Source organism: Synchiropus splendidus, chromosome 17 (genome assembly GCF_027744825.2).
Source record: "Synchiropus splendidus isolate RoL2022-P1 chromosome 17, RoL_Sspl_1.0, whole genome shotgun sequence".
Taxonomy (NCBI): Eukaryota; Metazoa; Chordata; class Actinopteri; order Syngnathiformes; family Callionymidae; genus Synchiropus; species Synchiropus splendidus.
The window spans coordinates 12837480-12863650 of NC_071350.1; the positions used below are offsets into that span (position 1 = coordinate 12837480).

Here is a 26171-nt window from a genome sequence, read left to right on the forward strand (position 1 = left end):
AGCCTGAGTCCACATGCTGTATAAGAAACAGAAAAATCCTGGGCAGATAAAATTGCCTTACTTCAGTGCCAAGTAGGGAGCAGGAAAATATTATCCACTGAGCAACAATCGGTCTGTGGGCTGCGAGTTTGAAACCCATGCTCTTGATCATGGGTGGGAGGAATGTTCATTGGTTAGTGAAAGACAAACGTTTTCTACGTGAACAAAGCACAACTTCACGTTGGGAAGGACCTTGTTTCCAGAGTGGGCTTGATGGTCCACCCTTTTTGAACTGAGTCACACGGTCTCTCCTTTCGTTGAGCGGCTCCTTGACCTGACAGTTTGAAAATCGAATCTGCGGTGTGACGCAAATGTGCTAAACTTTTAATTAGGTACGACTGAGTGTCAAAGTGAAAAGACATTTGGAATCGCACGTTGAACTTGAAATTGAATGGATTTCAAATACATTTTCTGGAGTTGATTCACTACACAAGGGCAGTGAGGATGTTTGATACCAACGTTGAATGTTTTTTTTTTTTTGTTAAAAAGGTCTCCAGTGGAGCATAACATACTGAAAAACCTTCAGGTTCTGTGAATACTGAAGTCCACGTCCAATTTTCTGCAACAAGTGAACAAGGATCTCAGTGAATGGACTTCATATTGGCGAGAAGCCCATACGATTCTCCATGGAAATAGTGATGTCAGAAGAAAGAGTCGTCATCCTGTGAACATATTTTCCACATTGACACTCCAGTCCAGTTCTGATTTTAGCATTTTGTTTTGCTCTGTGTAAAACTGTGGAATTCACGCTGAATTTAATAATCATAATAAATGCCAAGTGTCCAGTTCAACTCAAAGGAGACATCTTAACTGGTGTCTGGAGGTCCGCTCCATGCCAGCGAGCGAGCGACTCCAGATAGCTTTTTCATGCGTCACACTCTGGACCTTCGTAGTGGTCAGGGGACAGAGAAACCCAAATCAGTTTCTGGACTGCTTCTCACTTCATACAGTCGAGTGGTCAGGTTATCACACCACTATTCGGCGTCTTCACACCAGCAGGTCCCAACGCTGTCTGGAGCCATTGGGTTTCCATTACCACAAATCCATTCCACTCATTTAAAATTAATGGCTGTGGTCCTTCGCTGACCCCTGAGTCAAGCCTCGCTGTGTTTTTTCTTACCCTCAATCAGAACACCTGGAGGATTTGGTGCCTCTTTGACTATCGATCCATCATGAAGTGCTTTGAATATTTGGGAAGCAGCCACTGTCTTAGTGTCTTTTGCTTGATGTTGACTTTTAGTTAAATAACATGGAACACACCTGGACAGCAACACCAGGAAGTAGAATGTTTTGTTGTGCGTAAATTGTTGTGCAGCAGTTCATTCAGTGAATAAACATTCATTCATTCAGTCATTCACACTTTAACTGCTGTCTTTTTACGACCTCTATTATACTAATACTGCTGCTGATGAGTCTACTACTACTAATTCTTGTTATTACTATTATCATTACTTATTATTATGTAATTATTATTATTATTATTATTATTATTATTATTAAGGAGATTTGGAGGGTAAAACATTGCAATATTATAGAGTTAGACTTAGATTAAGACTTAGACTTTCTTTATTGTCATTGCACAAAAACATATCTCTGTATTATGGCAACGAAATTTCGGTCTTAGGCCTCCGGTTTCCAAAAACAAAAACTATATGTCCAAAAATAAATAAATATGAGATAAATAAGTCATCAGAAAGATGTACATATATATATATATATATATATATATATATATATATATATATATATATATATATATATATATATATATATATATATATATATATATATATAAACAAATAAACAGGATTATTATTGACAGTGGTGCGTTGTAGTTTCATATTTAATTATTTTAGGGTTCCACAGCAGTAAGTTTAATTGAATAAAAAATGCACACATTGTTTCATTAAACGGGCAAAAGACAAATGTTCAATAATCTTCCGGTTTTATTCACATTATTTTTGTGTCCTGCTCATGCGGCCAGACGATGGCTGTCCAAGGGCAACAAAGTGAATCTTTTGTGCTCATATCTAGTCACACCATTCTTAAAATATTATCATTTATTCAAATTACAAAGAGAATCTGTTTCATATTCTTTTATAATTCATGTTTTATTATAGGACTTTATTACTTGGCCCAAGGGCACCGTTGCACAAGCAGGAAAATATCGGTCCATGACTTAGTCATGTCCTCGGATGGAAGCAGCTCAAGCCAAGCCCTCAGCTGCTGCCTTATAAAGCATAAGCCCTGCATATGTTCGCAGCCAAACTTTTGGAAGTTCTGCTGCAAGATCCAAGCATTCTTCAGTTGTAGTTAATTGAAAAACAAATCGTGGATGGTGGGGATTCCATTTCTTGGCTTTGATGGCTGAATGTTTTCCATAGCTTTATTTATAAAGTCTGCATCCAGTAGATGGATATTTTCTCACAGAGAGTTGCTCAAAAGGCAACCAAGAAGGAAGCAGGAATTGAAGAGCTTGCACGTCCAGTGAAATTAGTTTCTGTGATGTGGTGTTTCTTGGTTTCTTTGGTTTGTGTAAAATGATCTGTGCTAACTTTTATTGTTTAATTTTTTAATAATAACTAAGAGACATGAAAAGTGAGGGAAAAATCATTAGAAAAAGTATAATAATAAAATATAATTCAATTAATATATTTTACATAATGTTTGATAGTATTTGATAATGAAAATAAATGGCTATGAAAATGATGTAATGTAATGTTTTTTCATATATATATATATATATATATATATATATATATATATATGAAAAAATATATATATGTATATACCACGAATGTGTGTGGCCCCTGGGAAGTGTAGGCACCAGCTGAACTTCATATACAAAGAAAAAAAAAAAAAGTCATTGACAACCTGAGAGACATTCCTTGCAGATTTACATGGTTTGCCATTATTGTAAAGGCAGCAGTGATGCACACAGGAAATGCTTTTTCCAGCAGTGCACTTGTGTTGCTTGGTGGAGCTTGATATGGAGCCGGTGGAGTCACATTACCGTCGCACTTCCTGCCCTTATCGTCATGAAATATGGAGTCCAATACACATATTTATGCTCCGACTGTGACATGGTGAATCGAGGGGGGACTGGTCGTGCTGGGGACACTCCCAGGGCTGAGCCCCCCCCCCTCCACCTCCATCACCCGGAGGAGGCAGTCAGCAGTGGTAGTGGATGGAGAGAAAGACGCTCCCTTCACCTTATCTGTGGAGCAGACCCAAACGCTGTAATCGGCAGGACCCAGAGACGGCCGGAGGTGAAGTCAGAGAGGCTAGGTACGCAACATCCAAGACGACGGATGGAGGAGAAAAAAGAAAACAAGCATAGCAAGAAGCAGGGAGAAGGGACTGTTTATGCCTCTTAGGTCACATCAATGACAGCTGCTTTACAGCCTTGTGCACGGATGAGTGGAAGCAGCCGTGAGTCTCTTAGCAACGAGAGCTGGTGATGGAGAACTCATTCTGATTGATGCTAGTGAATTAGCCTGTTATGATTACCCCGCCATGTAAATGAGCAACTCTGGTTTCCTCCCACGGTCCCAAAAACATACCACGGGTCACGCAGAACTGTAGATTGTGAGTGGGAGGCCTAAAGTAGCTGCGCTTCCCGTGACACTGATGGAAATGAGCTGCAGGTGATGACTGAGAGAATTCATTCAGTTGGTTACTAATACGTTTCTACGGAGCCCTGGAAGTGACATGCATGTGTTTATTTTCTTTGGATGTGGCATGCATGGCTTTTTTTTTTTGCCCGAGATAACAGTTATCTCGAGATAATGTTTATCTCGTGATAATGTGTATCTCGAAATAAGTTATCTCGAGATAATGTTTATCTCAACACACAGTCGTAAATGTCAGCGCATGCGTAGCTGCCTCTCTGGCAAAGCATTTTGTATACGTCCTCCTGGAACCACTATGTCTCCCATAGCTTCGTAACTGTTCTTCAACGTTGCCAGTCACTGTCTGCAAGTCTGTGCGCTTTTAACACTCTGATCAAGTGCCTTCTACTCAAAATAATACCATACGTGGCTAAGCTACACGTATTACGCGTCCCTCAAAGCGACATCCATGACTTTATTTAATATCTCGAGATACAAATTATCTCGAGATAACTGTTATCTTGGGAGAAAAAAAATAAAGTCATGCATGTCACATGTGGTATTATTTTGAGTAGAAGCCACTTGAACAGAGTGTTGAAAGCGCACAGACTTTGCCGTCGGCAATATTCTGACTTGCAGACAGTGACTGACAACGTTGACGAACAGTTACGAAGCCACCGGTGACATAGTGGTTATAGGAAGTAATTGTTTCTTGATATAAAAATAATCTCGAGATAACTGTTTTCTCAAGCGAAAGAAAATAAAGTCATGCATGTCACATCCTAAAAAAATAAACACATGCATGTCACTTCCAGGGCTCCGCACATTTCACTCAAAAATGCGGAATATTTCCGATCACGTATGGAAGCAGTGCCCCATTTAAAATGCCGCTGTCCTGAAAGAGAAAAGTTGCTTCAGACTGTAAGCTATTCATTTGGCGGCGTACAAAAGGAGCTGTTCTCCTTCTGTACTTTGCATTTGAGGGTGTAAAACATCGTTGCTAAAACACTTTGATTCATGTCTCGCAGCATGCTTTGTTTGCTCTCCGCAGATTTCAAGCCCCACAAACAGCGCGCAATAAAGTTTGGGGTGTGAAAGGCTTTGAAGCTGCTGGCGCGCAGGTACAGCGGCGCTGGTGGTGATGAAGCACGCGCTGCTCCATTCTCCACACTTGATTTACTGCCGCGACTGGTTAAGAAGAAAGACAATAGGATCGCTGCTATTGATAATTAGTTTTTAATGTGCCACACTCATCATGTCCAATTTCATGCCCCTTAGGCAGCTGATCGCAGATTTAATCAACACGTTATTGCTTGCTATACTTAAACTGACTTCAGGGAGGCTTCCTCTATCTGTGTGCGTGTGTGTGTGTGTGTGTGTGTGTGTGTGTGTGTGTGTGTGTGTGTGTGTGTGTGTGTGTGTGTGTGTGTGTGTGTGTGTGTGTGTGTGTGTGTGTGTGTGTGTGTGTGTGTGAGAGAGAGGCTTTTCTGATAAAGACAGGCACTTGCAAGGTTGTCAGCGTGTGCATCCGTCCTCGCAGTGTCCCTCTGTGATCGACATTGAATGCGCGTTCTGGACCATTAACCAGGAGCTACGCTTGAAGATGTTTGGAACAATGTGCTTGCGTCCTGTCGAAGGTTGTGTTTTTAGGGACACTAGAGTGTCTGTGCCTCTGTAGCCGGATGAGTATGTAAAACTGTGGTGAGTTGTTGCGTCTGCTGAGTGACACACGCTTCTTTCAAGTCCAAATAGTTCACCACCGACAATCGTCGTCCTGTTGTGTCCACTTTTCACTCCTTTGGTTGTGATTTCACACTGTGACCTGGTGCACTACACAATTTTTTTGCCAAATTTGGATGCATCAGTCAGTCAAGATATACCGTAATTTCCGGACAATAAGCCGCTACTTTTTTTCTCGCTGTCTTAACCCTAAGGCTTATACTACGACGCGGCTAAAATATGGATTTTTACAGGTTAAACAGAGTTATGCTGCCAAAATGTTGCGGCTCGTCACATCAAACCGATGAAATGACGTTTTATTGACTTTTTCGCCCGGGTGTCCGCAGCTCCGCCCACACAGCCGATCTCCTGGAAGTCCGGAGAGGAGAAGCAGCAGCTGAGACCAGCTGTGGTGTCGGAACCTCAGACAAAAACAATGCATTTAAGAGCTTTAATGAAAAAAAAAGATGTGAGAAGTTCATGATTCAAGTTCAGAACATTGCCCAGTTTGTTCCATGAGTCAGTCTCGGTGCTCGACCGTGTTTTCCAAACTAGTTTAGAAGTGATCCTCATGCCTTTTTAAAACGAACCATTTCATGCCCGGGCCACATGAAGTGACCTCCCAAACCCCATCGAGCCTTTAGCTTGAGACTTGAGCTTGTGTTCTTGTAATATTCTGCTGTCAGTGCATCGCTTCCAGGAAATTAGGGTCTTAAAAGGAGGCGCCAAGTTCTACAAGTTGTGAAAAGATTCGAGTCTGAAATGTGTGATACAGAATTTCAAATAAAAGCAACACAAATCAAGATGAGCCAACAAGTCATGAGGCCACAGTCGGAATTGTGTATTTCTCTGTCTTTCATGTGCGTATTTGTTTTCATCTGAATAATTGAGGTACCCTTGGATGTTTGCGTACGGAGTCTTCCATTGCGTTTCGCCTCTTTTATGTAACGTTGTCACGGATCCTAGTGTTTGGCTTGTGCGCTGCGATTGTGCAGAGATGCTAAAATGAGGGAGTTTTGGGAGCCGGAGCTCATCTTTTATTGATGACTGGAAGAAGTTGTTTTGCTCTTGATTGTAGTTGACGGAGACCACGCGTGTTTCTGCATGTCTGTGATAAATATTTGTCGCCTTCACACCAAGTTTGCAAAAGAATCCTCCGCTAGGAAGAGAGCAAGTTTGGCGGCGGTGGCTGTAGAGAAGCTGCGAGCTGATCCGTCTGTGTTTAACTCCCAGGCTGTGAGTCAAATGGAGAGTGAGACATCGGGGGGCGGTGGAGTCGGGCCTTCATTAAATGCAGCTCAGACCCTGGTGAAACCCTGGTTAATGTCCCTATCATCTCTGGAGTGGACCAGCGTCGAGCCAAAGGACTCATGTTTAATGCATCTCCACAGTCCTTGTCATTTAACTTCACCTCTGGAGGTTGTGGGTCGGAGTGGGATAGCGAAAGCTCCCGCAAGACCCATGAGGGGCCAAATGGCCGTGCAGTTATTCTTCACCCTCTCTCCATTTACTTAACATGGGGCAAGTCACTCCATATCTGGCCTATTGCTGTGTTATCTCCCCGAAGAAGCTCCCTCACCTCTTCGCCCTGCGTGGTTCTGAACTCCTGGGTGGCCTGTGATGACTCTGTGGCTCTCTGAAGCACTTTGTTACCCTACTTCCCGTGTGCTAGCGGAGAATGCTTAAGCAGGAGCCGGGCGGGAGAACTGATGCCATGCTTGGAGAAGTTATTGACATCACGGTTTACTCCTTATGTGAGCAATCCAGCTTCAAAGTTTTCTAAGTGAGATTGAAAGCCATCAGACTTTCACCCAATAGAGCTATTTGTTGCGCTGACGGAGTCGAGAGTCAAACTCAAACTTGTCAGTCTGAATACAAATAACAGTATTAGTGGCTCTCTGAGTGGCAGGAGCGTTGGAACAAGAGAAATCAATCCACTCCACAACTCCCATAATGCACTGCAACAGTTTTCAATGTCATGATGGTTCAAATGAAAATAGGCTTCATTCTATGAGTTTTCACAATGAAACTGTGAATATGAATGAATGAAAATTATTGAAAGAATTAAATACGTTTTTACCCAAGACTTTGTGATGTACGACGAGGGCAGTTACGAACTTGGAACTAGTACTGAAGACAGGAACGAAAGCTGCTGTAACACATTGCATTAACGTGACGGTTTAGCCCCTGAATTCCCGAACATGAACGTGACTGATAAACGTGCGACAACAGTCGTACAGGTGGGTTTCCCCCCTTTGTTAACTAGAATTTCTATATACGTCCTCCCAGCCACTGCTCATTGAACCCCAGCTTACCGACAAGATGTTGTCTTCAGACTGGGGGCGGAGTCATTAGTCTGTGGCCATACATTTGGGTCTGGATCCAAAGATCTCTCTCTGAGGTCCTGTGGTGTATGAGAACTCCATGGCACTACTGCCACCTGCTGCCCAATGATATCATAGCTCTCCATGATATTCCAAATGGGACACAGATAAAGTGAATATGTACGGATAATAATAAGGATAAAAAAAAATCCCACAATGTGGGTGGAGTTGAGCGGCTTGTTCGACCCGTCCTCGCTGCCATGGCATCATATATTGACGTTGGGAAAGTTGGCTTTTGTGTCCTGTACAGATGACAAAGCAAAAGTCCACTTTGACAACATTGAAGTGAGGGTGGGTTGGCGGCTTGGCGGAGGTCAGTGCTCTCTCACATACATCATCAAAATTGTCGTAGTTAACTACAATACAACAACCATAACATATTCATGCTGCAGTGTTTATCATTAATTGTGTGCTGTGACTCTTACGATGTTTGTTTAGGCGCTTGGAAAAGCACTACCTCGATCTTGGATCCAACTCTGCTCTGGTTTGTTTGCCCTGAGAGTCGAACCTCCGCCAATTCAGTCAAGAAAAACACAGTTGTCTGGCATCTCAAAATAGTTATATAAATGTAGACAGGTTCTCCACGTTGTTGACAATGATGTTTTGGTGCATGTAAGGCAAATTATTCTCATAATGGAGAGTGATATATATACGCTCGCTACTGTGTGCTACTTTGTTGACTGACACTGAGAAACTGCAGATGATAGAATTGTTTTCAGTCTTTTTCCTTCATGTAGTAAGCACTTTTGAATCAAACTGTTGGGTGACACAGAACAGTAAAAATATCAGATTCCTTTCGTCGGCGTTTTGATCAAAGCTACTTGCCGTGACTGTATAAGAATGAGACACAATGAAATATTACAGGAAACTAGAGTCATTATTGTATGGGAAAGTGCTATGTGTAATATTAATACACTGCGTGGATGAATATGGATCCAGCTGGACGGAGGGAATCTGCTCACCTACTTTACGCTATTTAATTCCATTATTCCGTCTTAAGCGCAAAAGAGGAGTCGCTGCGTATCGGCTGCCGCGCTCCCTCACTTCTGCGCTCAATCTCCGCGTCTCTTTCTCACTCTGGATAATGGTAATTACAATATCACCTTGATTGAAAGTTGGCAGACGCTGAAAAGGAAATAGGTTTTCTAATCAGGAGTTGCCTCGTGGCAGGAATGCTGATACTTGGCTGAGAAGTGCCCGTAAACGGGAAGTGGAGTGGGAGCCAGACTGTACATCAATTCCCAAGGCTGCTGTTACAGAAGTGGCGATGTTGAAGAAACGCTGTGTGCCGTGGTGAGAGCAGTTCAGTTGTTGGTGTGGACAATATGGTTTGTGTGGATCCTGCTGCTACTGCTGCGGCCAATTGCTTGCATCTCTATCATGGTTAAGTAGAGGTGTGGTACATTACGATACGGCAAAAGTCGCGATACTTTCACTGATATAAATATTTTCTTATTTATTTTTTGATCATTTAAAAGTAAAATACAATTTTTACAATGACAGTTTCTGTGCGTTCTTTGCGTTGGTGTTGCTGTTCACCGATATATCCACCGGGGGAGCAGCCCAGAGTCAAAGGTTTGCAATGACAACAAACCAACATGGTGTCTGTGGAAGAAGTATTGATAACGTACCTCAAAAAAGAGGAAAAAAAAATCTTTCTGTGGGGAAATCATGGTACGTCACTCGTGACCCAAGTCTCATGATGCGCATTGCAATTCCGCTGGGACTGAGGACTCCACAAGCTTGATGCTGGTTGGAAGGAAATGAGAACATGCAGTACTGTGTTTCGCTGTCACTTGAAAGCTGAAAGCATGAAGGACTGCTTCTCCTGTTCTGCCCCTGCATGCACGTCAGGGTGTGATATTTTTCATTTTTTGGGGTCTTTATCACTGGAATGCTAACCCTTCCTCTCTGTTTTTTTTCTCCCTCTCGGCACCCCCCTCCTGCCTCCCTCCTCCTCCTCCTCGACAGGAGCTGCACAGATCCCAGGTAAGACAGCCCTCACTTTTCCTGAAAATGCCGCCTCAGCATCCGACCCGCTCTGAGTATCTGTGCTTTCTCATGGTGCTTGTGAGCTTCTGGCAACCAAGCAACAATATCTCTGCGCTTCCCTCTTCCTTTGGCATTCTGACATTTGATTCCATACATGACATTTAGCATCTTAGGATGCTGGCATCGCTGCTGTGCCGGTGATGCCGGGAGTTACTGGCAACAGTGAATAAAACTCGGCAAAAAAAGTGAAAAAAAAACTCTTTCTATATGATTGCAAATAGCTGGAAACTTGAATTATCTCATGCAAACATTCTCTTGACAGTTTCTATGAAGGGACTCACCGAGTAAACAATGTGCCGAGTAGTTCTGAGCCATCATAGTACCCTGCTGGACCAAAACATCTTTGAATGTGACAGACTCAAAGAACAGACTTTTCTCTTTCGCCTTCTTAGCTCATAAATCATCAGTATGTCAGTAGCTATGGAGAGTAGATGTAGATAAAGGGGATGAAACTGCATTAGCTTCTGTCTGGTCTGTTGTCAGTACAGCATCAACAATGTAGTGTGTCAGTTTTCTTCCACTTGATCGCAGCACTCATCGATGAAAGGGTCAATTCCAGTTCCTCCTTTAAACCTTAATCCGAACCCTCAACTTTAGTATTTGGGGCTACGATGGTACATCCCTTATATGCGCCTCTATCCTCCGACCGTGGGGGGCAGCATTACGCAAAAGCTTCATTTCTATTTTCTCTGGCTCAATAAAACATTGGAAAAAAACTATTGACTATCGACCAGATGTTACGTCGGCATCATTCAGTCAGCGGACAGATTTGGTAGCGACACCAGAGCACGTGTTTTTGAGGTTGAGGATATAGGAAGCGGAGATCGGAGCTCAAAGAGAATTTGATGAGAGATGGGAGCAAGTGTTTCTGAGTTGTAGTGAAAGAGGAGACTCTTGGTGACTTCTGAACTCGTTGAATTTGACTCCACCGGTTATGTTGTCTCCTCAGCACCCTCTAGTGGATGCAGGTGGATAGCGGGCAGGCTTTTAGCTAGGAGGACTGTCACTGCCTGATGTGGTCCGCCTGCCTGATGCAGTGCGCCAGAAGTTCCGGGACGAGAACCGCAAGCGCAAGGTCTACGAATTGTGTTTATTAGTTATATCGCATAAATTTATGTTTTTGAATAGTTGTCAAAATTGTCTATATTTAGCAGTAAAATCTGGAAACTATACGTTTTTCGCGCATGCGTAAGTACGATCTGGTCTGTCTGCATGATGTGGTCCGCTGGAAATGATGGTGCTGGAGCAGGAAGTTACCGACGAACCGGTTTACGGTAAACAAGCGTTACTTTGATTTATTTCTTTGTCCCAGCCAAACAGCACTGACCTAACCCTAACCCTAACCCTTAGTCTACACTGTAGAAGTAAAAATGTTAAAAACTAAAAAAAAACGTCATTGCCTGTGCGCGATATAACCATGGACGCATGCGCTTACTAGTAAACGTCAGTTGGTAAAACATGCGCAATTTCCGGTTCCAGTCCTGGAATTTCCGGCGGACCGCATCAGTCAGGCGGACCGCATCAGGCAGGCGGACCGCATCAGGCAGACGTACCGCATCAGGCAGACGTACCGCATCAGTCAGGCAGACCGCATCAGGCAGGCGGACCGCATCAGGCAGACGTACCGCATCAGTCAGGCAGACCGCATCAGGCAGACGTACCGCGTCAGGCAGGCGTACCCCATCAGACAGGCAGACCGCATCAGACAGGCAGACCGCATCAGGCAGGCGTACCCCATCAGACAGGCGTACCCCATCAGACAGGCAGACCGCATCAGGCAGACGTACCCCATCAGGCAGGCGGACCGCATCAGGCAGGCGGACCACATAAGGCAGTGACAAGGGCGTCTGGGCGTCTGCAAAACATGAAAAAAACAGATACCCAATTCTCTCGAACCGATTACGCTGGTATATGCCGGCATTGGCAGCCAAGCTAGGGTCGAGAATCGGGCCTCCATTTTTTCATGTTTTGCAGACGCCCAGACGCCCTCCTAGATAAAAGCCTGACAGCGGATATGCCAAATCCCAAGGTTAGGAGCCATCCAATTATATATAACATAAACATACTTTCATGCCTTCAGTGTACTGTCAGAACCTCCCACCACCAATGAGTCTCATACTGTGCTGCAACAGTAAAAGTTTTTTTTTTGTATTAGGCGTTTTTGTCCTCTAAAAATAGAGGTTTGTGTTTTCTGGTGAAGGGCTTCCAGGTTTTAATCAAGTCATTCTCCCTCTCTCGCTGCCGCCTTCCTTTTCTCTCTCTTGTCGCTCCTTCAGCGAGCCTTTTAATCCAATTAGCAGTGCTACTGACAGTTATTTATATGTACATGAATTAGAATTGAACAGCGAGCGATCTCCCCCGGGCAGATTGGACCGAGCCCAGTCCTTCATGGGCTTGCTCTCTGTCACCAGCCAACCAGGCAGCGACCCAAACACAAATTGACACGCGTTGCCAGTGGAGAACGTCAAGCTGTCTTAAATGTGAAAGGCAGATCAGAGCCTGCTTTCTTTCCTCTGAAATGAAATATTGGTTTGTTTCCCTTTCTTACCTCGGAACACTGTCTTTCTTCCCTCTCCGCTAAGTGTCTCGGATGTGTTCCTGCGTTGCATTCCATTGCGTTAGCTCAAAATAGCACTAGCGTGTGAGCGTCCAAATATTTGGTTCCGTAGCCTTTTGAACTGTTTGCCAATGGTTGCGCTTGAGAGAACGCCCTGCTCTCGTAGCAGAGAAGTCTCTCAGTATTTATCTCCGCTCATTACCTTGCTTTTATTGGACACTAGCTACAGGATATCAAGAGAGGAAAGAGGAAAATAACGTGTTTAACCTGTCGAACAATAGTCCCCCAAAAATGATGTTGTTTTGTCAAACACTACCGAAGAGTAGCTCAGCTGAAATCTATATATTTTTTACTACCTTACCAGATTCTATATCTGGAGGTCACAGCCAAACGAAGCAGAGGAAGAACAACTTTCATACATTCCTCAGCTCCTCTTTAAACTCGGAGAGCGCATGCTTTCGCCCAAGATGCTGTGTGAAACATACAGCCAAATCAATGAATCGGCTTCCAGTATTCTATGTTGTGTTGCTATTGTGCTGACACACAGCAAAGTGTTTGTTGGCTCAAAGCAAACAGGAAGCACCCTGACTCAGTTGCATGGAAGTTGAGTTATTTTAGTGCTTCATGTCCTCCCCCTCCCCTTTTTTTTCCTCTTCCAAAGGCTGAACATAGCACGGTGCACATGATGTATCAAGCTGTCGCTGAGCTTCATTTCACCTTTGGACTCTTCTTGAACTACTGCTTAATATTATATATAACTATTATATAATTATATAACAGCTGCGGGCCGTATAAAGCCCACGTGCCTGACTTTGGCCAACTCGATGTTCATACACATGCTCCTTCTAACTGAATCATTAACCATTCAAACTCAGCCTTCGATCCATTTTTCCACTCTGATAGAATTTGTTTTTCAGTAGTGTTTTTTGAGTCACAACAAAAAGGAAAAGTGGTTATTAGTTCTTTGTTTTTTTTCTCAAATTTGCCATCGATGTGAATGTGGCTTGTTGGTTTTCCCTATATTTATCCAATATAAATGCTTCCATTCTTATATTACCACGCAATAATTTATCCATTAAAGGGCAACTTACTTCATCACTACTCCGAAAAATGTCATATTTTAAAATATTGTGGATGTACTTGAGTTTTGTTGGAACAAATTCAGACACTTCCTCTGCGTTTACCGTAATTTCTAGACTATAAGATGCTACTTTTTGGTTGCGATCTGAGCCCTGCAGCTTATACAGTGATGTGGCTAATACAGGCTAAAGAGCGTCATGAGCCTTGTCACATCAAACCATTGAAATCACAGGTGTTTTATTTACCTTAAAGCTGTTTTCACCCACATGTCTGCAGCTCCACCAACAGAGCTGATCTCCCGGTGGAGCGGAGATGAGAAGCAGCAGCTGAGACCAGCTGTGGTGGTGGAACTTCAGACACAGGCGAAAACAGCGCTTCAGTGTCAATAAAAGTGAGGAGTTCATGATTCAAGTTCAGAACATTGCCCAGTTTGTTTTATGAGTCAGTCTCAACCTGGAGGAAGATGAATAAAATCAATGAATTTGATGTAAAAATGTACAAAAAGTCAACAATAGCACTCTGAAACGACAAGTGCAAGTCACCTGTTAATGTCTGGTAGCCATTTTAACCGACTCATCCGCTCTATACCTATTGTTCGACGTTCTTCCGTTGTCTCCTCACACTCTGCTCCACAGTTTCATGAAGACGCTCGCACCCTTGTCAGACTTGTTTCGACTGATCGTTACAAAATGAAAAGAAGCCTTTCATAATGACTTCCAAGTCTCACAGCCGCGCTGCCTCAGATAAGTCTTGCTCTCTCTCACTCTCTCTCTCTCCATGCCTCCGCCTCATGTGTTTGCCTTGTATGCCAGTCAGTGGAATGGAAGACTTGAGAAGATGGAGGTGGATTGAGGGTGACAGCGGTTAAACACAAGGAGCCTTATCCTTGTGTGTTCAGAGTGTGTGTCGTCGTCGGTGTGCCGGCGTTGTTTGTGAAACACGCGCACAAACGGAGCCGCTCACTTTGGATTAATGGCCGAATCCATCACACACATACAGTGTTTGCTTGTCATCTTGTATGCATTTCTTTTATAGCACCAGTTCAATTTACCAGGCTACTGAAGCTCCATCAGCATTTCCTGCGTGTACATATACACCCGGCAAGGTCATCTCTGCGTGTGTGGAGGCAATCTCACCACCAGAGGATGTGTCTCAGCCAGGTGCTTAAAAACATCGAGGAAGCTGCTGTCGACAACACCATTAGTTTGTGGAGAGCAGTGGTTCTTAACCGTGGGGCCGGGGCCTGTGGTTGTGGTGGGGCCCCGAGAATTTTTTTTTTCTTTCGTTTTTTTACACCTCCGGGTCGCCAGACGGGCAGCTTTAATACACTTGCTACATATGGTGGCAGTAGTGTGTCATTGAATTGACTTGGCAGCTGTAAACTTGTGATAGTTACCAAGTTTGGAGAAGTTCTTGAAAAGAAAAACGATAAAGTGATGCTTCACACAAAAGTAAAAACTATTCACGGAGCAGTTCTTAAAATGGTTTCGAAAAGTTTATGGTGATACTTTCATTTACAGTTTTCTTATATCTTCTTTCGCGTTTATTTTGAAAATAAAATATATTATACATACCTTTATTATATTTATTTTATTGTGAATTTAATTCATGACATACAGTTTTTTTCCATTTTTCTCAACAGTTGTGCTCCCCACCTCTACCTTCACTTCACTTTTTTTTTTCTCTCGTCGCCCCCTTTTCCCCACACCTCTATCGCAGTATATAATGTGGTCCCTGAACATGAATTGCCCCTGGTCCAATAGATCACTCGGATATTTTGAACCGTCTCATTTCCCAGTCTTCGCCGTCAGCAGTCAGATTCACAGCACGGCGACCTCTTGTGGTAAAGGAGGAGAAGCCCGGTGACGGCTCATATCCAGATATTTTCCTTGCTCATGCCTCACCCTCACCGGGGGCGGCCCCTGCCATTCAGCCCAGGTTGACCCCCAGCCCCATGACCTTGTGAAGGGGCCGAGCAGAAGATTTCAGCAGAACTCTAATGGACGTTAAAGCAAGATCATTTGTCTCTGCCGACAAGTCTCGCTTCCCCGATCATTTACAGCCACTTTTAATGAAGGATCCCAACACAAAGGAGGCAATGAAGGTGTATGATCGTGTCCCTTGCATCATTTAAGCCCCGTATAAGTTAAGAGGTGACATTAAACCTTCATTCCCCAGTGATCAGAACTGAACATCTCTCATCCGCGGGCCGCGCTCCGTCATTTCACCGTCATCAAACGATTCGTCTCAATTAGTCCGTGCGTAATGACGGACGACGCGGCGCGGTTTCGTTCGGCCATCGAGTCACATGATGAAGACGCTGACAGAAAAGCTGCCGTCGTGTGACTTGACTGTTTGTACTTGTGGGGTGTGACCGAGCAAGAGCTTTGATTTAGTAAAGGCGTGTCATGGCGCTTTTATCCACCCAAACCGTACAGAATCACCACTTCAGTGCGAAGCAATATTGATGTTAAAATAATCCTCAAATCTGTCTCAGCCTGTTTTGTTTTTTTTTTCACCCACAACCACCGTCTTCATTTGCATATATATAGTGTTTCAAGCTGATGCCAGAGTCTGATGAGAGGGATTCGTCTTATGAATGTCAAGGCACGGCAACTCATGTCAGGTAAGCCGGTGAGGGCCAGGAGCATCATCATGTGAGGTCACTTCAGGTCAAAAACTGGATTAGTTATTGTCAGCAGCGCAGGAGGAGGCGCTTGGATGAGCAGGAAACATGCCTCTCCGCTGGAAACATTTGGAACTTGGAAGGGCTCCAGAATGTATAACAACACACATATATATTTGACCTCCGTCTTCAAGGGCTCGGTCATTATCATATGAGGTGATATAAGTCAAAAATATAATCATCTGTTGTCAGCGTGATAGAGAGAGGCTGTTAGTGGGCGGTTAAAACACCACATGCCGTCTCGCTGTTGTTATCGGCTTTGATTCGATTATCCAGTATCGGTGCTTGTGCTCTGTACTGTAAAGAGGATGCTGGCGTGTCATTACCGCCGACTGCTCAATAATGGGCCTTAGAGAAACCTGTGCTTCAGTTCGAACACGACGCTATGAGCTGTTTTCACTTGGATATAGCACTGGCTGCACAGTGACTCTCCATTGATCCAGTGGTGCACTGTGTGACTTATTGAGCTTCTGCCCTCAACTCGCTGAGATCGGCTCTATTTAAGCGCAAATGTTAATGATTTATATTTTTTATTCTTTTTTTTATATTTGCATATGTATTCAATGTTAGGAAAAAATCTTGAAAGCTTTTTCAGTTTGTCTTTATACATAGCATAAATTGCCCATTGTCATTTCATTTTCTTTGTTATATTCACACTTTGATTACGATGTGTTTATTAACGTTTTAAAGTTGCGATTATTTGTTTTGGGGCAAAATTAATTAAAATGATAGTTGTGATGATTATTTGGATGATTTTTTTTGTAATAGAAAAAAAAAAAAAAAAAAAATATATATATATATATATATATATATATATATATATATATATATATTCTTTATTCTTCTTTCACCCTGCAGTTCCCTAATAATAATTAGGGAACTGCAGTCTAATAATAGACATTATATATATATATATATATATATATATATATATATATATATATAATGTCTATTACGATAAGGGAACTGCAGGGTGAAAGAAGATAAAATACTTAAATATATATTAAATAGAGAAACATTTATGTGTTTTTGTGTGGAAAAATAAATATCATCCAAATAATCTCAGGAATTTCTATTATGATATTATATTTATTAGTTTTTTTATATTATTTTAGAGCCAAAATACCTTCAAATGAAACAGTCATTTATATTTTAAAGTAATGTATACATTTTATATATATATATATATATATATATATATATATATATATATATATATATATATATATAAGCACATTGGCGTTCTCAACCTTTGCTTCTGAAAACTCTCTGCAGATGCAGCTCTGCATCTGCTGGACTACAGATATGGCTGACAAAAGTGGTGTGATAAAAGCAGGAGATTTGAGACGTTAAATCCTGTATTGCTCTGCCTTGCCGCCGTGTTTGACCTCAGTCAACGCCATGGGCTGACTTTTGTTTCTCAGGCAGTGGCCTCTCCTCCTCCCGCCTCCCTCCCATCCACCCGTCTTTCTTCTCTCCAAGATATTTCCAACCGAATGATCCCAGGCCACTGCTGCTTCTCTGACTCGTTCACCTCGCGGCTGCTGACTTCCCACCCTGCTCACCTGGCTTTGACTCGCACCTGTCAAACAAACAGGCTTCCACTCACGTGACTGGAACAGCCACCCACCACTCAACTGATCTCGACTTCTACTACAACACCAGCGCCCCCTCTCCATCCAGCCATGGCTCCCACATGACCCTCCATTTTCCTCGCCATTAGCAGCAGCATGCAGCGGCCGCATCCCTCCCTCCTGCCCTCTTCACCTCCCTCGCTGCTCCTCTGTTGACTTCTCAATTTCTTTATTGGAATCTGCTGCAACACGACCCATCTGTCGCTGAACAAAGAGGCAGGAAGGAAGGGAGGACGAGTGGGCTAAAGAGGAGAAGAAAGCCTGCATTATGTTAATTTCCTCCACACTGACTCCCCTTTCTCTGAGAAAAAAAAACATTTCATAGTTCCATGACTGTGTCCTTCTAAGGCGTACACAGAAATGCAATGTTTACAGCGTAATTGAATGTAAACTATTGGTTTAATTTCAGAAAACTGCTCCTCATTGTGAAGGAAGCTGTCTCCAGCATCACACTTCCCTGAGTTATTCAGTCTTGTTTTCATTATTCCACTGCATCAGGATGCTTATTAGACCAATATGGCTGCCAAATGTTGTATTTTTATTGAAACAAATCTACTTTTCAAATGGGTTGCTGTACCTCTTTGTATCGTATATTCATGCTTTTCAGCGCCCGTCCTTGTCTGCAATTGAAGTTCAATGAATCAGACGTCTGAATCCTGATCATCTGGCTTTTAGGATGAATATTAAAGGTGAACTACTGCTGGAAATAATAGGAGAAAAAAAGAAAATCCAAATTTAATACCTAAGAATTTATTTTAAAATATAAATGACAGTTTCATTTGAAGGTATTTTGGCTCTAAAATAATATAAAAAAAATAATAAATATAATACATAATATGATATAAAATAACATAATATGAAATAATAATAAATATAAAACACTTTTAATACTCTGAACTGAGTCAATTTGTGATACTGAGCTAAGTAAAAAATGAATGTTAGTTTTGGTGTTAAAGCTTAAATCACACAAGAATGTCTTGAGAAGTGAAGTAAGACTCTTCACAATCCAACAAAATATTGCGTTCTCATTCAACCATCTATGGACTCAGCGTGCCTCCATGGTATCAGTGAAGGCATGGAGAGTTGATTTTTAAGATAAACACACCCTTAAATGAGATCTCACAAATGGACCAGCACATGCGTGAAATCATGCGGGATGAGCTGCAACCACCCCTGTGGAGAAATATAATAAAGCATGAGATGGAAAATGGAGAACATGCAAGTCAAACACAAGACGTTCCTGGAAATGTCAAATAGAAATTACTCCTCCAATGAGCATGACATTAAACACATATGAGCTGCAGCACTGCATCATGGTTCTGACTGAGATTAACAGGCAAAATAAAAACCCATCTATTGGGAAAGCCAGCGCCAGAATGAGGCGGGGATTAATATTTAATAATCCGCGGTCAGTTTTCAGCATTTACTCCAAAATACAAGCAATTTGTAATGAATAAAACAGATTCCACCAAAGAATCTGGGGGGATGCGCTCGCTGGGTTCAGTATTACGCTCAGTGTGATTTCCGAGTTCATATTATATTTACACTAAATAATGCATGGAAAGTGTCCATACACTCTCTTCGAAAAACAATAGAAGCCTCACAATGTTCCCCAAATGGAACATGGCGTTTTCTTTTTCACCGCAAGTCGCAATGAATTTTGGGCCCGAGGCAAGCTTTGTGCACTGCAACGTGGCTTCTCATTGTCTGACAACTTTAATCTTGGATTCCCTGCTACGACTTTTGACACAAGCGGTTGACAGCTGAAATCTTGGGCCTTTTCAGCGCCTTGGGCCAAATTTATTACTCCGCGTTGGAAAAGGTGAAATATCACAGGTGTGTGTTTCTCCAGATATATTGTAAAGGACACGGGCTGACAGCTTCTCTTTGTAGTTGTTGAGTTTTTCTTGTGTTTCTCCTGCTGTTAATATTGGCTGCATCAAAACACTTCTCTGGAAACTTTTCCGTCAAGCAAAAAATTTACAGTTGACAGTCAATGACAGAATTCATCCATTTTCTTCTGACTTATTTCATAGTGTAGCTGCGACCCTGGAGCTCTGGGTGATACCATCATATATATATATATATATATATATATATATATGCCAGACAACCCACAACTTATGGTCTATAAGTTGTGGGTGCAATGGTGCTGTCTGCGCCGTATAAAGGTCAGTGGTGCTTAAAAATGCACGAGGAGCCCTAGTTATGAAAATGGGGTCTACCATCGAGACTCATGAAACAAACTGGGCAATGTTCTGAGCTAGAATCATGAACTCCTCACATCTTTTATTGACAATAAAGCGCTCAATAGCCACTGTTTTCACCCACGTGTCCCAAGTTCCGACACCACAGCTGGTCTCAGCTGCTGCTTCGATTGGCTGTGTGGGCGGAGCTGTAGACACACGGGCGAAAACAACTTTAAGAATAAAACACCTGTGATATGATTGTTTTGTTTTGTTTTGTTTTGTTCAGGTACATGTCACAAACAAAACAAAACAAAAAAAAATTGTTTTGTTTTGTTTTGTTCAGGTACTTGTCACAAACAAAACAAAACAAAAAAAAAGTTTTGTTTTGTTTTGTTTTGTTCAGGTACATGTCACAAACAAAACAAAACCCAAAAAAATTGTTTTGTTTTGTTTTGTTTTGTTTTGTTTTGTTTTGTTTTGTTTTGTTTTGTTTTGTTTTGTTTTGTTTTGTTTTGTTTTGTTTTGTTTTGTTTTGTTACATGTACCTGATTATTTTCGTGTCAGTTCAGATACAATTCAGATTTAAAAAAATTTTTTCAAATCCAACCGAGGCCTCTTTCGGATATGTGTCCAATGCAACTGCAGTATGGACATTCAGGTCACATCCATCCGACCCACACGTCACCTGGGAACACCAAAGTTCTTCTACTCTTGGGGAAATGATGAATGAACTCACGTGTCAGTGAAACAGCTCCCGTCAGTATCCCACCACTCTTGGCTGCAAGTGCCCGCCAACCTATTCTATAGCCTATGGAAGTTTCTGTCACAAAGTGCCGTGACCAAAGAGCATCTGAGCATTCAGCCCGGCAGTGTGAACGTAGCCGCTGTCATCAAAAGCAACCACCAAGGCGACAATATCGTGGAGAGATGACCTCATTTTAGTGCTGAGCTTGGACAATACCGCGCTCATGATGGTTTGACGGAGTGACAAGTAGCTTGAGTGACAATCTGGCGCTCGCGAAAGCAGTCCGACGCCGAACTAGTCTATCACTAAAAGCAGAGGAAGGGGTGATCCAGTCCTTTTAGCTGGTGGACAATTTAGAGTTTTAGATAGTGAAGAGAATTTCAAGTACCCAAGGGAAATGCTCGCACGAGGGGGAACATGCAAACTACAGAAAATAGCCCACAGCCCAAAGTATGTAGGAGGTTTTCACAGTGAGATGAAACTCAAACTCCAGCGCCAGGCTTCTGCCCAGGGCTTCCAAATATACATCAATATGGCAGACATCATATTTGAATAGTGATCCTTGTTTGCCCACCTCCAAAGGGTTTATTTGTGAAAGGAAGGCAGCCTGGACCATTTCAATATCAGGTGGCTAAAGGAAGCGTGGACGTCTTGACAGTGTTCTCAGTGGCATCAACACATGGTTGCTGTTGTTGGCCATTAATTAGCGCCGACCCCCTGCTATTTGTTTCCTCCTACCAGCCTCCTGTGTGTCGGCCTTGTTTGTTCAACACAACAGGAACTGACAAGGCCGTCAGAAGTCCTTCCACTTCCTTAACTTGCTCGGAACACAACGTATCACGCACCTTGCTGCCCCCCCCGCTGCTGCTGCCTTGCAACCTTCTGTGGAAACCTTGAAAAGCATTTTGTAGCGGCGGATGATGATAACCAGTTGCCCGCCACACGGCCCACCTTTCAGGAGTGGCGCCGATATGAAAGACGGCTCGGCTCATTTATTTCCGGGCGATGTTTGAGGCCACCCCGAGAGGCTGATTTGAATCTGCTTTGCTGGGCTGTCGATCCTTATCAGTGAGAATCAGAGGAGTGCGTTCCTCCTTCCCCACCTCATACCTCTTGTCTCCTAAATGGAGTGGATATTTAGAGGCGCTCGACAACTGAGGAATGCAAATTAGCGGTTGATGTTTCTCGATTCGTTCGGTTTTGTTCACGTCTCACCACCGCCGCTCCTCCGAGTCGGTCCGCTCAGTCGCGCCAACGGATGCCTGTGATGTCTATTTTCGTCGCGGTTCACAGGGAAACAAGAAGCAAATTCAAAGAAGTTTGCAGTTTGAAAGCTTGCCAAGTTCTGCGTAAAGGATATGGATGTGACACAAGCAGCTTGGGCTTGATTTATGTAACCCTGCGTCTTCATTTAGAGCGGTGACAAAGAGCAATATATTTGCAGCGCATTAAATACAAAGCTATGAAAGGCGATCCATTATAAAATTAAAATAAATGCATGTATCCAAAATGCCAGCGCTTTACCGAGTAGCCTAATTTCTACCAGCCGTCTTTTCTTTAATGAACTTGCCACGCTTGGCGAACGCAGAAAACACCACCTGGAAGTTAATGTCAATGTTAGGATGAAACTATACGTTGGACCGAAGACCCTCCAGGAACTCTGACTCATTTGGTTATTTGCTATGATAACCTGGTTTTCGTACTTGTATAACTATGACTTTTACGTCACTAGTCAAATACACGCAGCAATAATCTTGGGGTTCACACCCAGATAACACATTTTGACTCCCAAAGTGTCAAATAGCGACTGTCTTCAAGAGACTTTTCCCAGCGTTGCATGTTCGATGCTGTAGGTTCTCAATTCCACTAAATCCTCAAAGGAATGAGGGACTTTGGGTTGGCAATGGATAGGTGTTCCTTTCACTCTGCAATGTGTCGCTTGCTATATAAAGCGTCATGGTGACTTTGCCAACACGAAGGGAGACACGTCTTGTACACTATATTACACAAAGTGTCATCTAAACCTCCCAGAATGTTTCACAGGGAACAAAAGAAATGATACCATGTTATCTCCATTGAAGCGTGGAAGGCTGACTTCAGTGGAAATATGAGATGCAAAAGTTGCTTGAAGGTACAGTGGTGCCTCAGTTTTCCAACGTCCCGGACTTCAAACAAATCGGAGTTCAACAAAAATTTTGAGATATATTTGCTTCTGATTTCGAACGAAAATCCAGAACTCGAACGCCCCCGAAAAAGCCGGAAAAAACATAACGTGCGCGGACCGATCAGCTGACCCACGCCGTGCTTTGTTATTGTGTATAACGCAGCGTCTGTGTGCAGACGTGTCCCGTTAGCTACATTTACTGACTGTTTTTTCTTCATATTGAGGTGTAAAACCTTTCTGTCTCTGCACTGGACCGTGGTCGAGTGTCACAGGGGCGCACACTCGCGCGCACTCCAGGGTTTGATGTCCTGTTGTGGGCTGGAGCTGGGACAGGGATGAGGCGAGTCTGGGACAGAGCGTGACTTGGTTTATGACTTTGTCACAGCCAAACTGCACAGAAGCGCACATTCAGAGCTGGACACGCACCGGGCACCTCTTCACTTCTGGAGAGACGTCACTCACTCGGCAACCCCTCCCACATGCAGCGGCCACACACATAGAGGAACAGCGCACCTGCAGCAGACACTCTACATTCACTCCTACAAAAGACTATTTTAAGGAACGCATTATTTCTATTTCCATTAATTGTAATGGGGAAAAATCGATTCAGATTTCGAAGAACTCGCTTCTCGAACGGCCGTCTGGAACGGATTGTGGTCGAGAACTGAGGTTCCACTGTCGTCGCCAGACTAATGCAAGTTGCAGTAATGCTTCGATTATGGCAGGCGCAATGTTCCAGACCAGCCAAATTAAATCTGAACCATATCTTTATTTACACATGTTTGAAAAAACTCTCCCACTCCCATATAAACCTTCGCTGAAGCCGTCAGAGAGTGTCACTGTCTCTACAATTGTAGACGTCTTTCTCTGGTGCTCAAGTATTGTGACCGAACCCAAAGGAGACACACAACATTAAACTGCCAACATGGCGCGGCACAAAAGTGCAGCGATTCAGAGGCTGCTTTATTGAGCCGGTAAGGAAGGAGCCAGGAAATAGTGTGCCTCGTGCGAAATGATCTGAGGCTGCAGAATTCCATGATGTCAAGAGTACAATGTCATGTTCGGAATGTGAGTAAGAAAAATAAGCAATTCACAGACCAACAAACAAAGCTTTTGAGGCTTCGTTCCTCTCTTATTTCCCATTCTGCCTGACATTATTTGAACAGCATTCCGTTTTGTAAAAACAGATTGCATTCCTTTCTTGAGAATTCCATTGGTTCTATTGACTGCTGAGTCGAGTTTTGGAGTGTGCGATGTTGAAGGACATTTTGTAGATCATCTCCAAATCAAGCTCAGACGTTGCTACTAGTTTGCTCTCACACATTTTTGCTGAATATATCCATAACATATATGTATTTTCCAAGTACAGGACCATATACAGTTGTAGGAAAACTGAGGAAGAATATATATATATATATATATATATATATATATATATATATATATATATATATATATATATATATATATATATATATAATTATTTGTTTTGTTTTTTTTGGGTCCAAATCGCCTTAATACTGCCACATGTACCTGCCCTGCATATCTCCTCACATCACACATCACATCATATCATAAAAAGCACCTTCCTCATTTCTACCTCACGTGTGCTGATGCCCTCCATTTGCTGTCTGTCCTCTACCCAGTGGTGAGTCAGAACCTGGTGACGGACAACATATCGGTGGTGGAGGGCGAGATGGCCATCATCAGCTGTCGGGTGAAGAACAACGATGACTCCGTGATCCAGCTGCTCAACCCCAATAGACAAACCATCTACTTCAAAGACATGCGGCGTGAGTACTGAGCTGAGTTACCATCTCACGGGAAGGAAAACACATCTGCATGGTGTCAGTAGAATCACAGTCAGAGTCAGGACTCCATTAAAAAAAGTCATCGAATTAAATGGTGGTATTTAAATGAATAGCGATTAATAGAATGTTTCATTCGCCTCAACATTTTATAGACTTTTTGAGATGAATTAACCTGACAGTTTAATGAATTTGAAAAGTGTTTATTCATAAAAGTGCGTGAATGGCGGCTGTGTTTGTAGTTTTAATTAATATTCCCCGACACAACTTGCAGTTCCAGGTCTGAGCCACTTGTTCAGAGTAGGACTCATGCAGACCAAGGTTCATGCAGTCTCCCCAGCGTGTTGCCTTTCTTTGTGTCCGCTTCAATAGAGGCACCACGCGTGCGTCTCAAACTCAGGTCTCCTCAGGCCTTATGTTTACTGGTATTCCTTCCAATTACTCTGACACCAGGCTGCATACACGCTTTTCTGCCTGACTTTGTTCCTGTTAAATGATGTATTTTTAGCCCCTTTATTAGTAGGAGAGCATTGTATTTACCTCGGCATAATTATACAAATACAGGCAAACGCTACAAAATGTTCCCATGTCAGTAGTTTCCTATTAGTGCACAAGGAAGGCAGAAGTGAACTAAATGGCTGTGGATGGATTTATTGTGGTTCGTGGTAAGTAATAGGGCACCGAATAGAATGAAACGCTTGGAGAAATGCCAAATATCAAATGCGGTTTTATGTTTTTCACTTTTTTCATCTTCTTTTTTTTTAACTAGCAGAGTATGTTTTTAGGTTTTTTGAAGAAAGTAAATGTTAATTGAATATATATATATATATATATATATATATATATATATATATATATATATATATATATATATATATATATATATATTTATAATTATTATTTATTTGTTTGTTTAGTTTAGTTTTTTTTTTTTTATTCCGGGAGCCGTTGTGTTTCCAAAAACAAATAAAAGTTTCGTTTATATTTCACCTTCAAACAGTACATACCAAAAAAAAAAAAAACTAAATGGTATTGAAGTTAATAAACCCAAAACAAAGTGGATCGCCAGGACGACCGAGCCGGCCGTGCTTGATACTTGAAGGGGGATGTGATCGGATAAAGAGCATGTGATGATGTGAGACATGGCTTCAGATAATCTTTGACTGGTGTTGAACCGTTCCGACTTGGCCATCATTTTTGTTTGCCACCCAAGAGTCGATGTGCCCATGCAGCACCGGCTTTATCAACAGTCTGTATCAATGGACTCTGACATGAAAAGTCTGTGATGTCTGTGATGTCCTGCCACCAAAAAAAAAAAAAACTGCAGATGAACTTCCTCACAAAAAAACTCAAAATAACATTTCTAAAATATCACAGCTGCCAACTTCATTTGAGTGGGAGAGCAAAAGAAACATGGAGAAGTGCTAACCTTGCTTCCACTCCCAGTGCCCAGTCTATTGTCCCCCATTATCACCTTAAGCCATCTATGTTGCCTTAACCTCT

General features: G+C 42.5%; 1 protein-coding gene across 6 annotated transcripts in view; it reads left to right on the forward strand.

Moving 5' to 3' along the window:
• cadm1a (cell adhesion molecule 1a) overlaps positions 1-26171 on the forward strand; it is a 277911-nt gene that overhangs the window by 178900 nt on the left and 72840 nt on the right. For 5 of the 6 annotated variants that reach the window (XM_053846562.1, XM_053846564.1, XM_053846565.1 and 2 more), the window contains 2 exons: positions 9725-9742; positions 24507-24653. In XM_053846562.1, the coding sequence (XP_053702537.1) occupies positions 9725-9742; positions 24507-24653 (165 nt within the window). The remainder of the gene's footprint in view (positions 1-9724; positions 9743-24506; positions 24654-26171) is intronic. The other variant, XM_053846563.1, reaches the window with a different exon arrangement.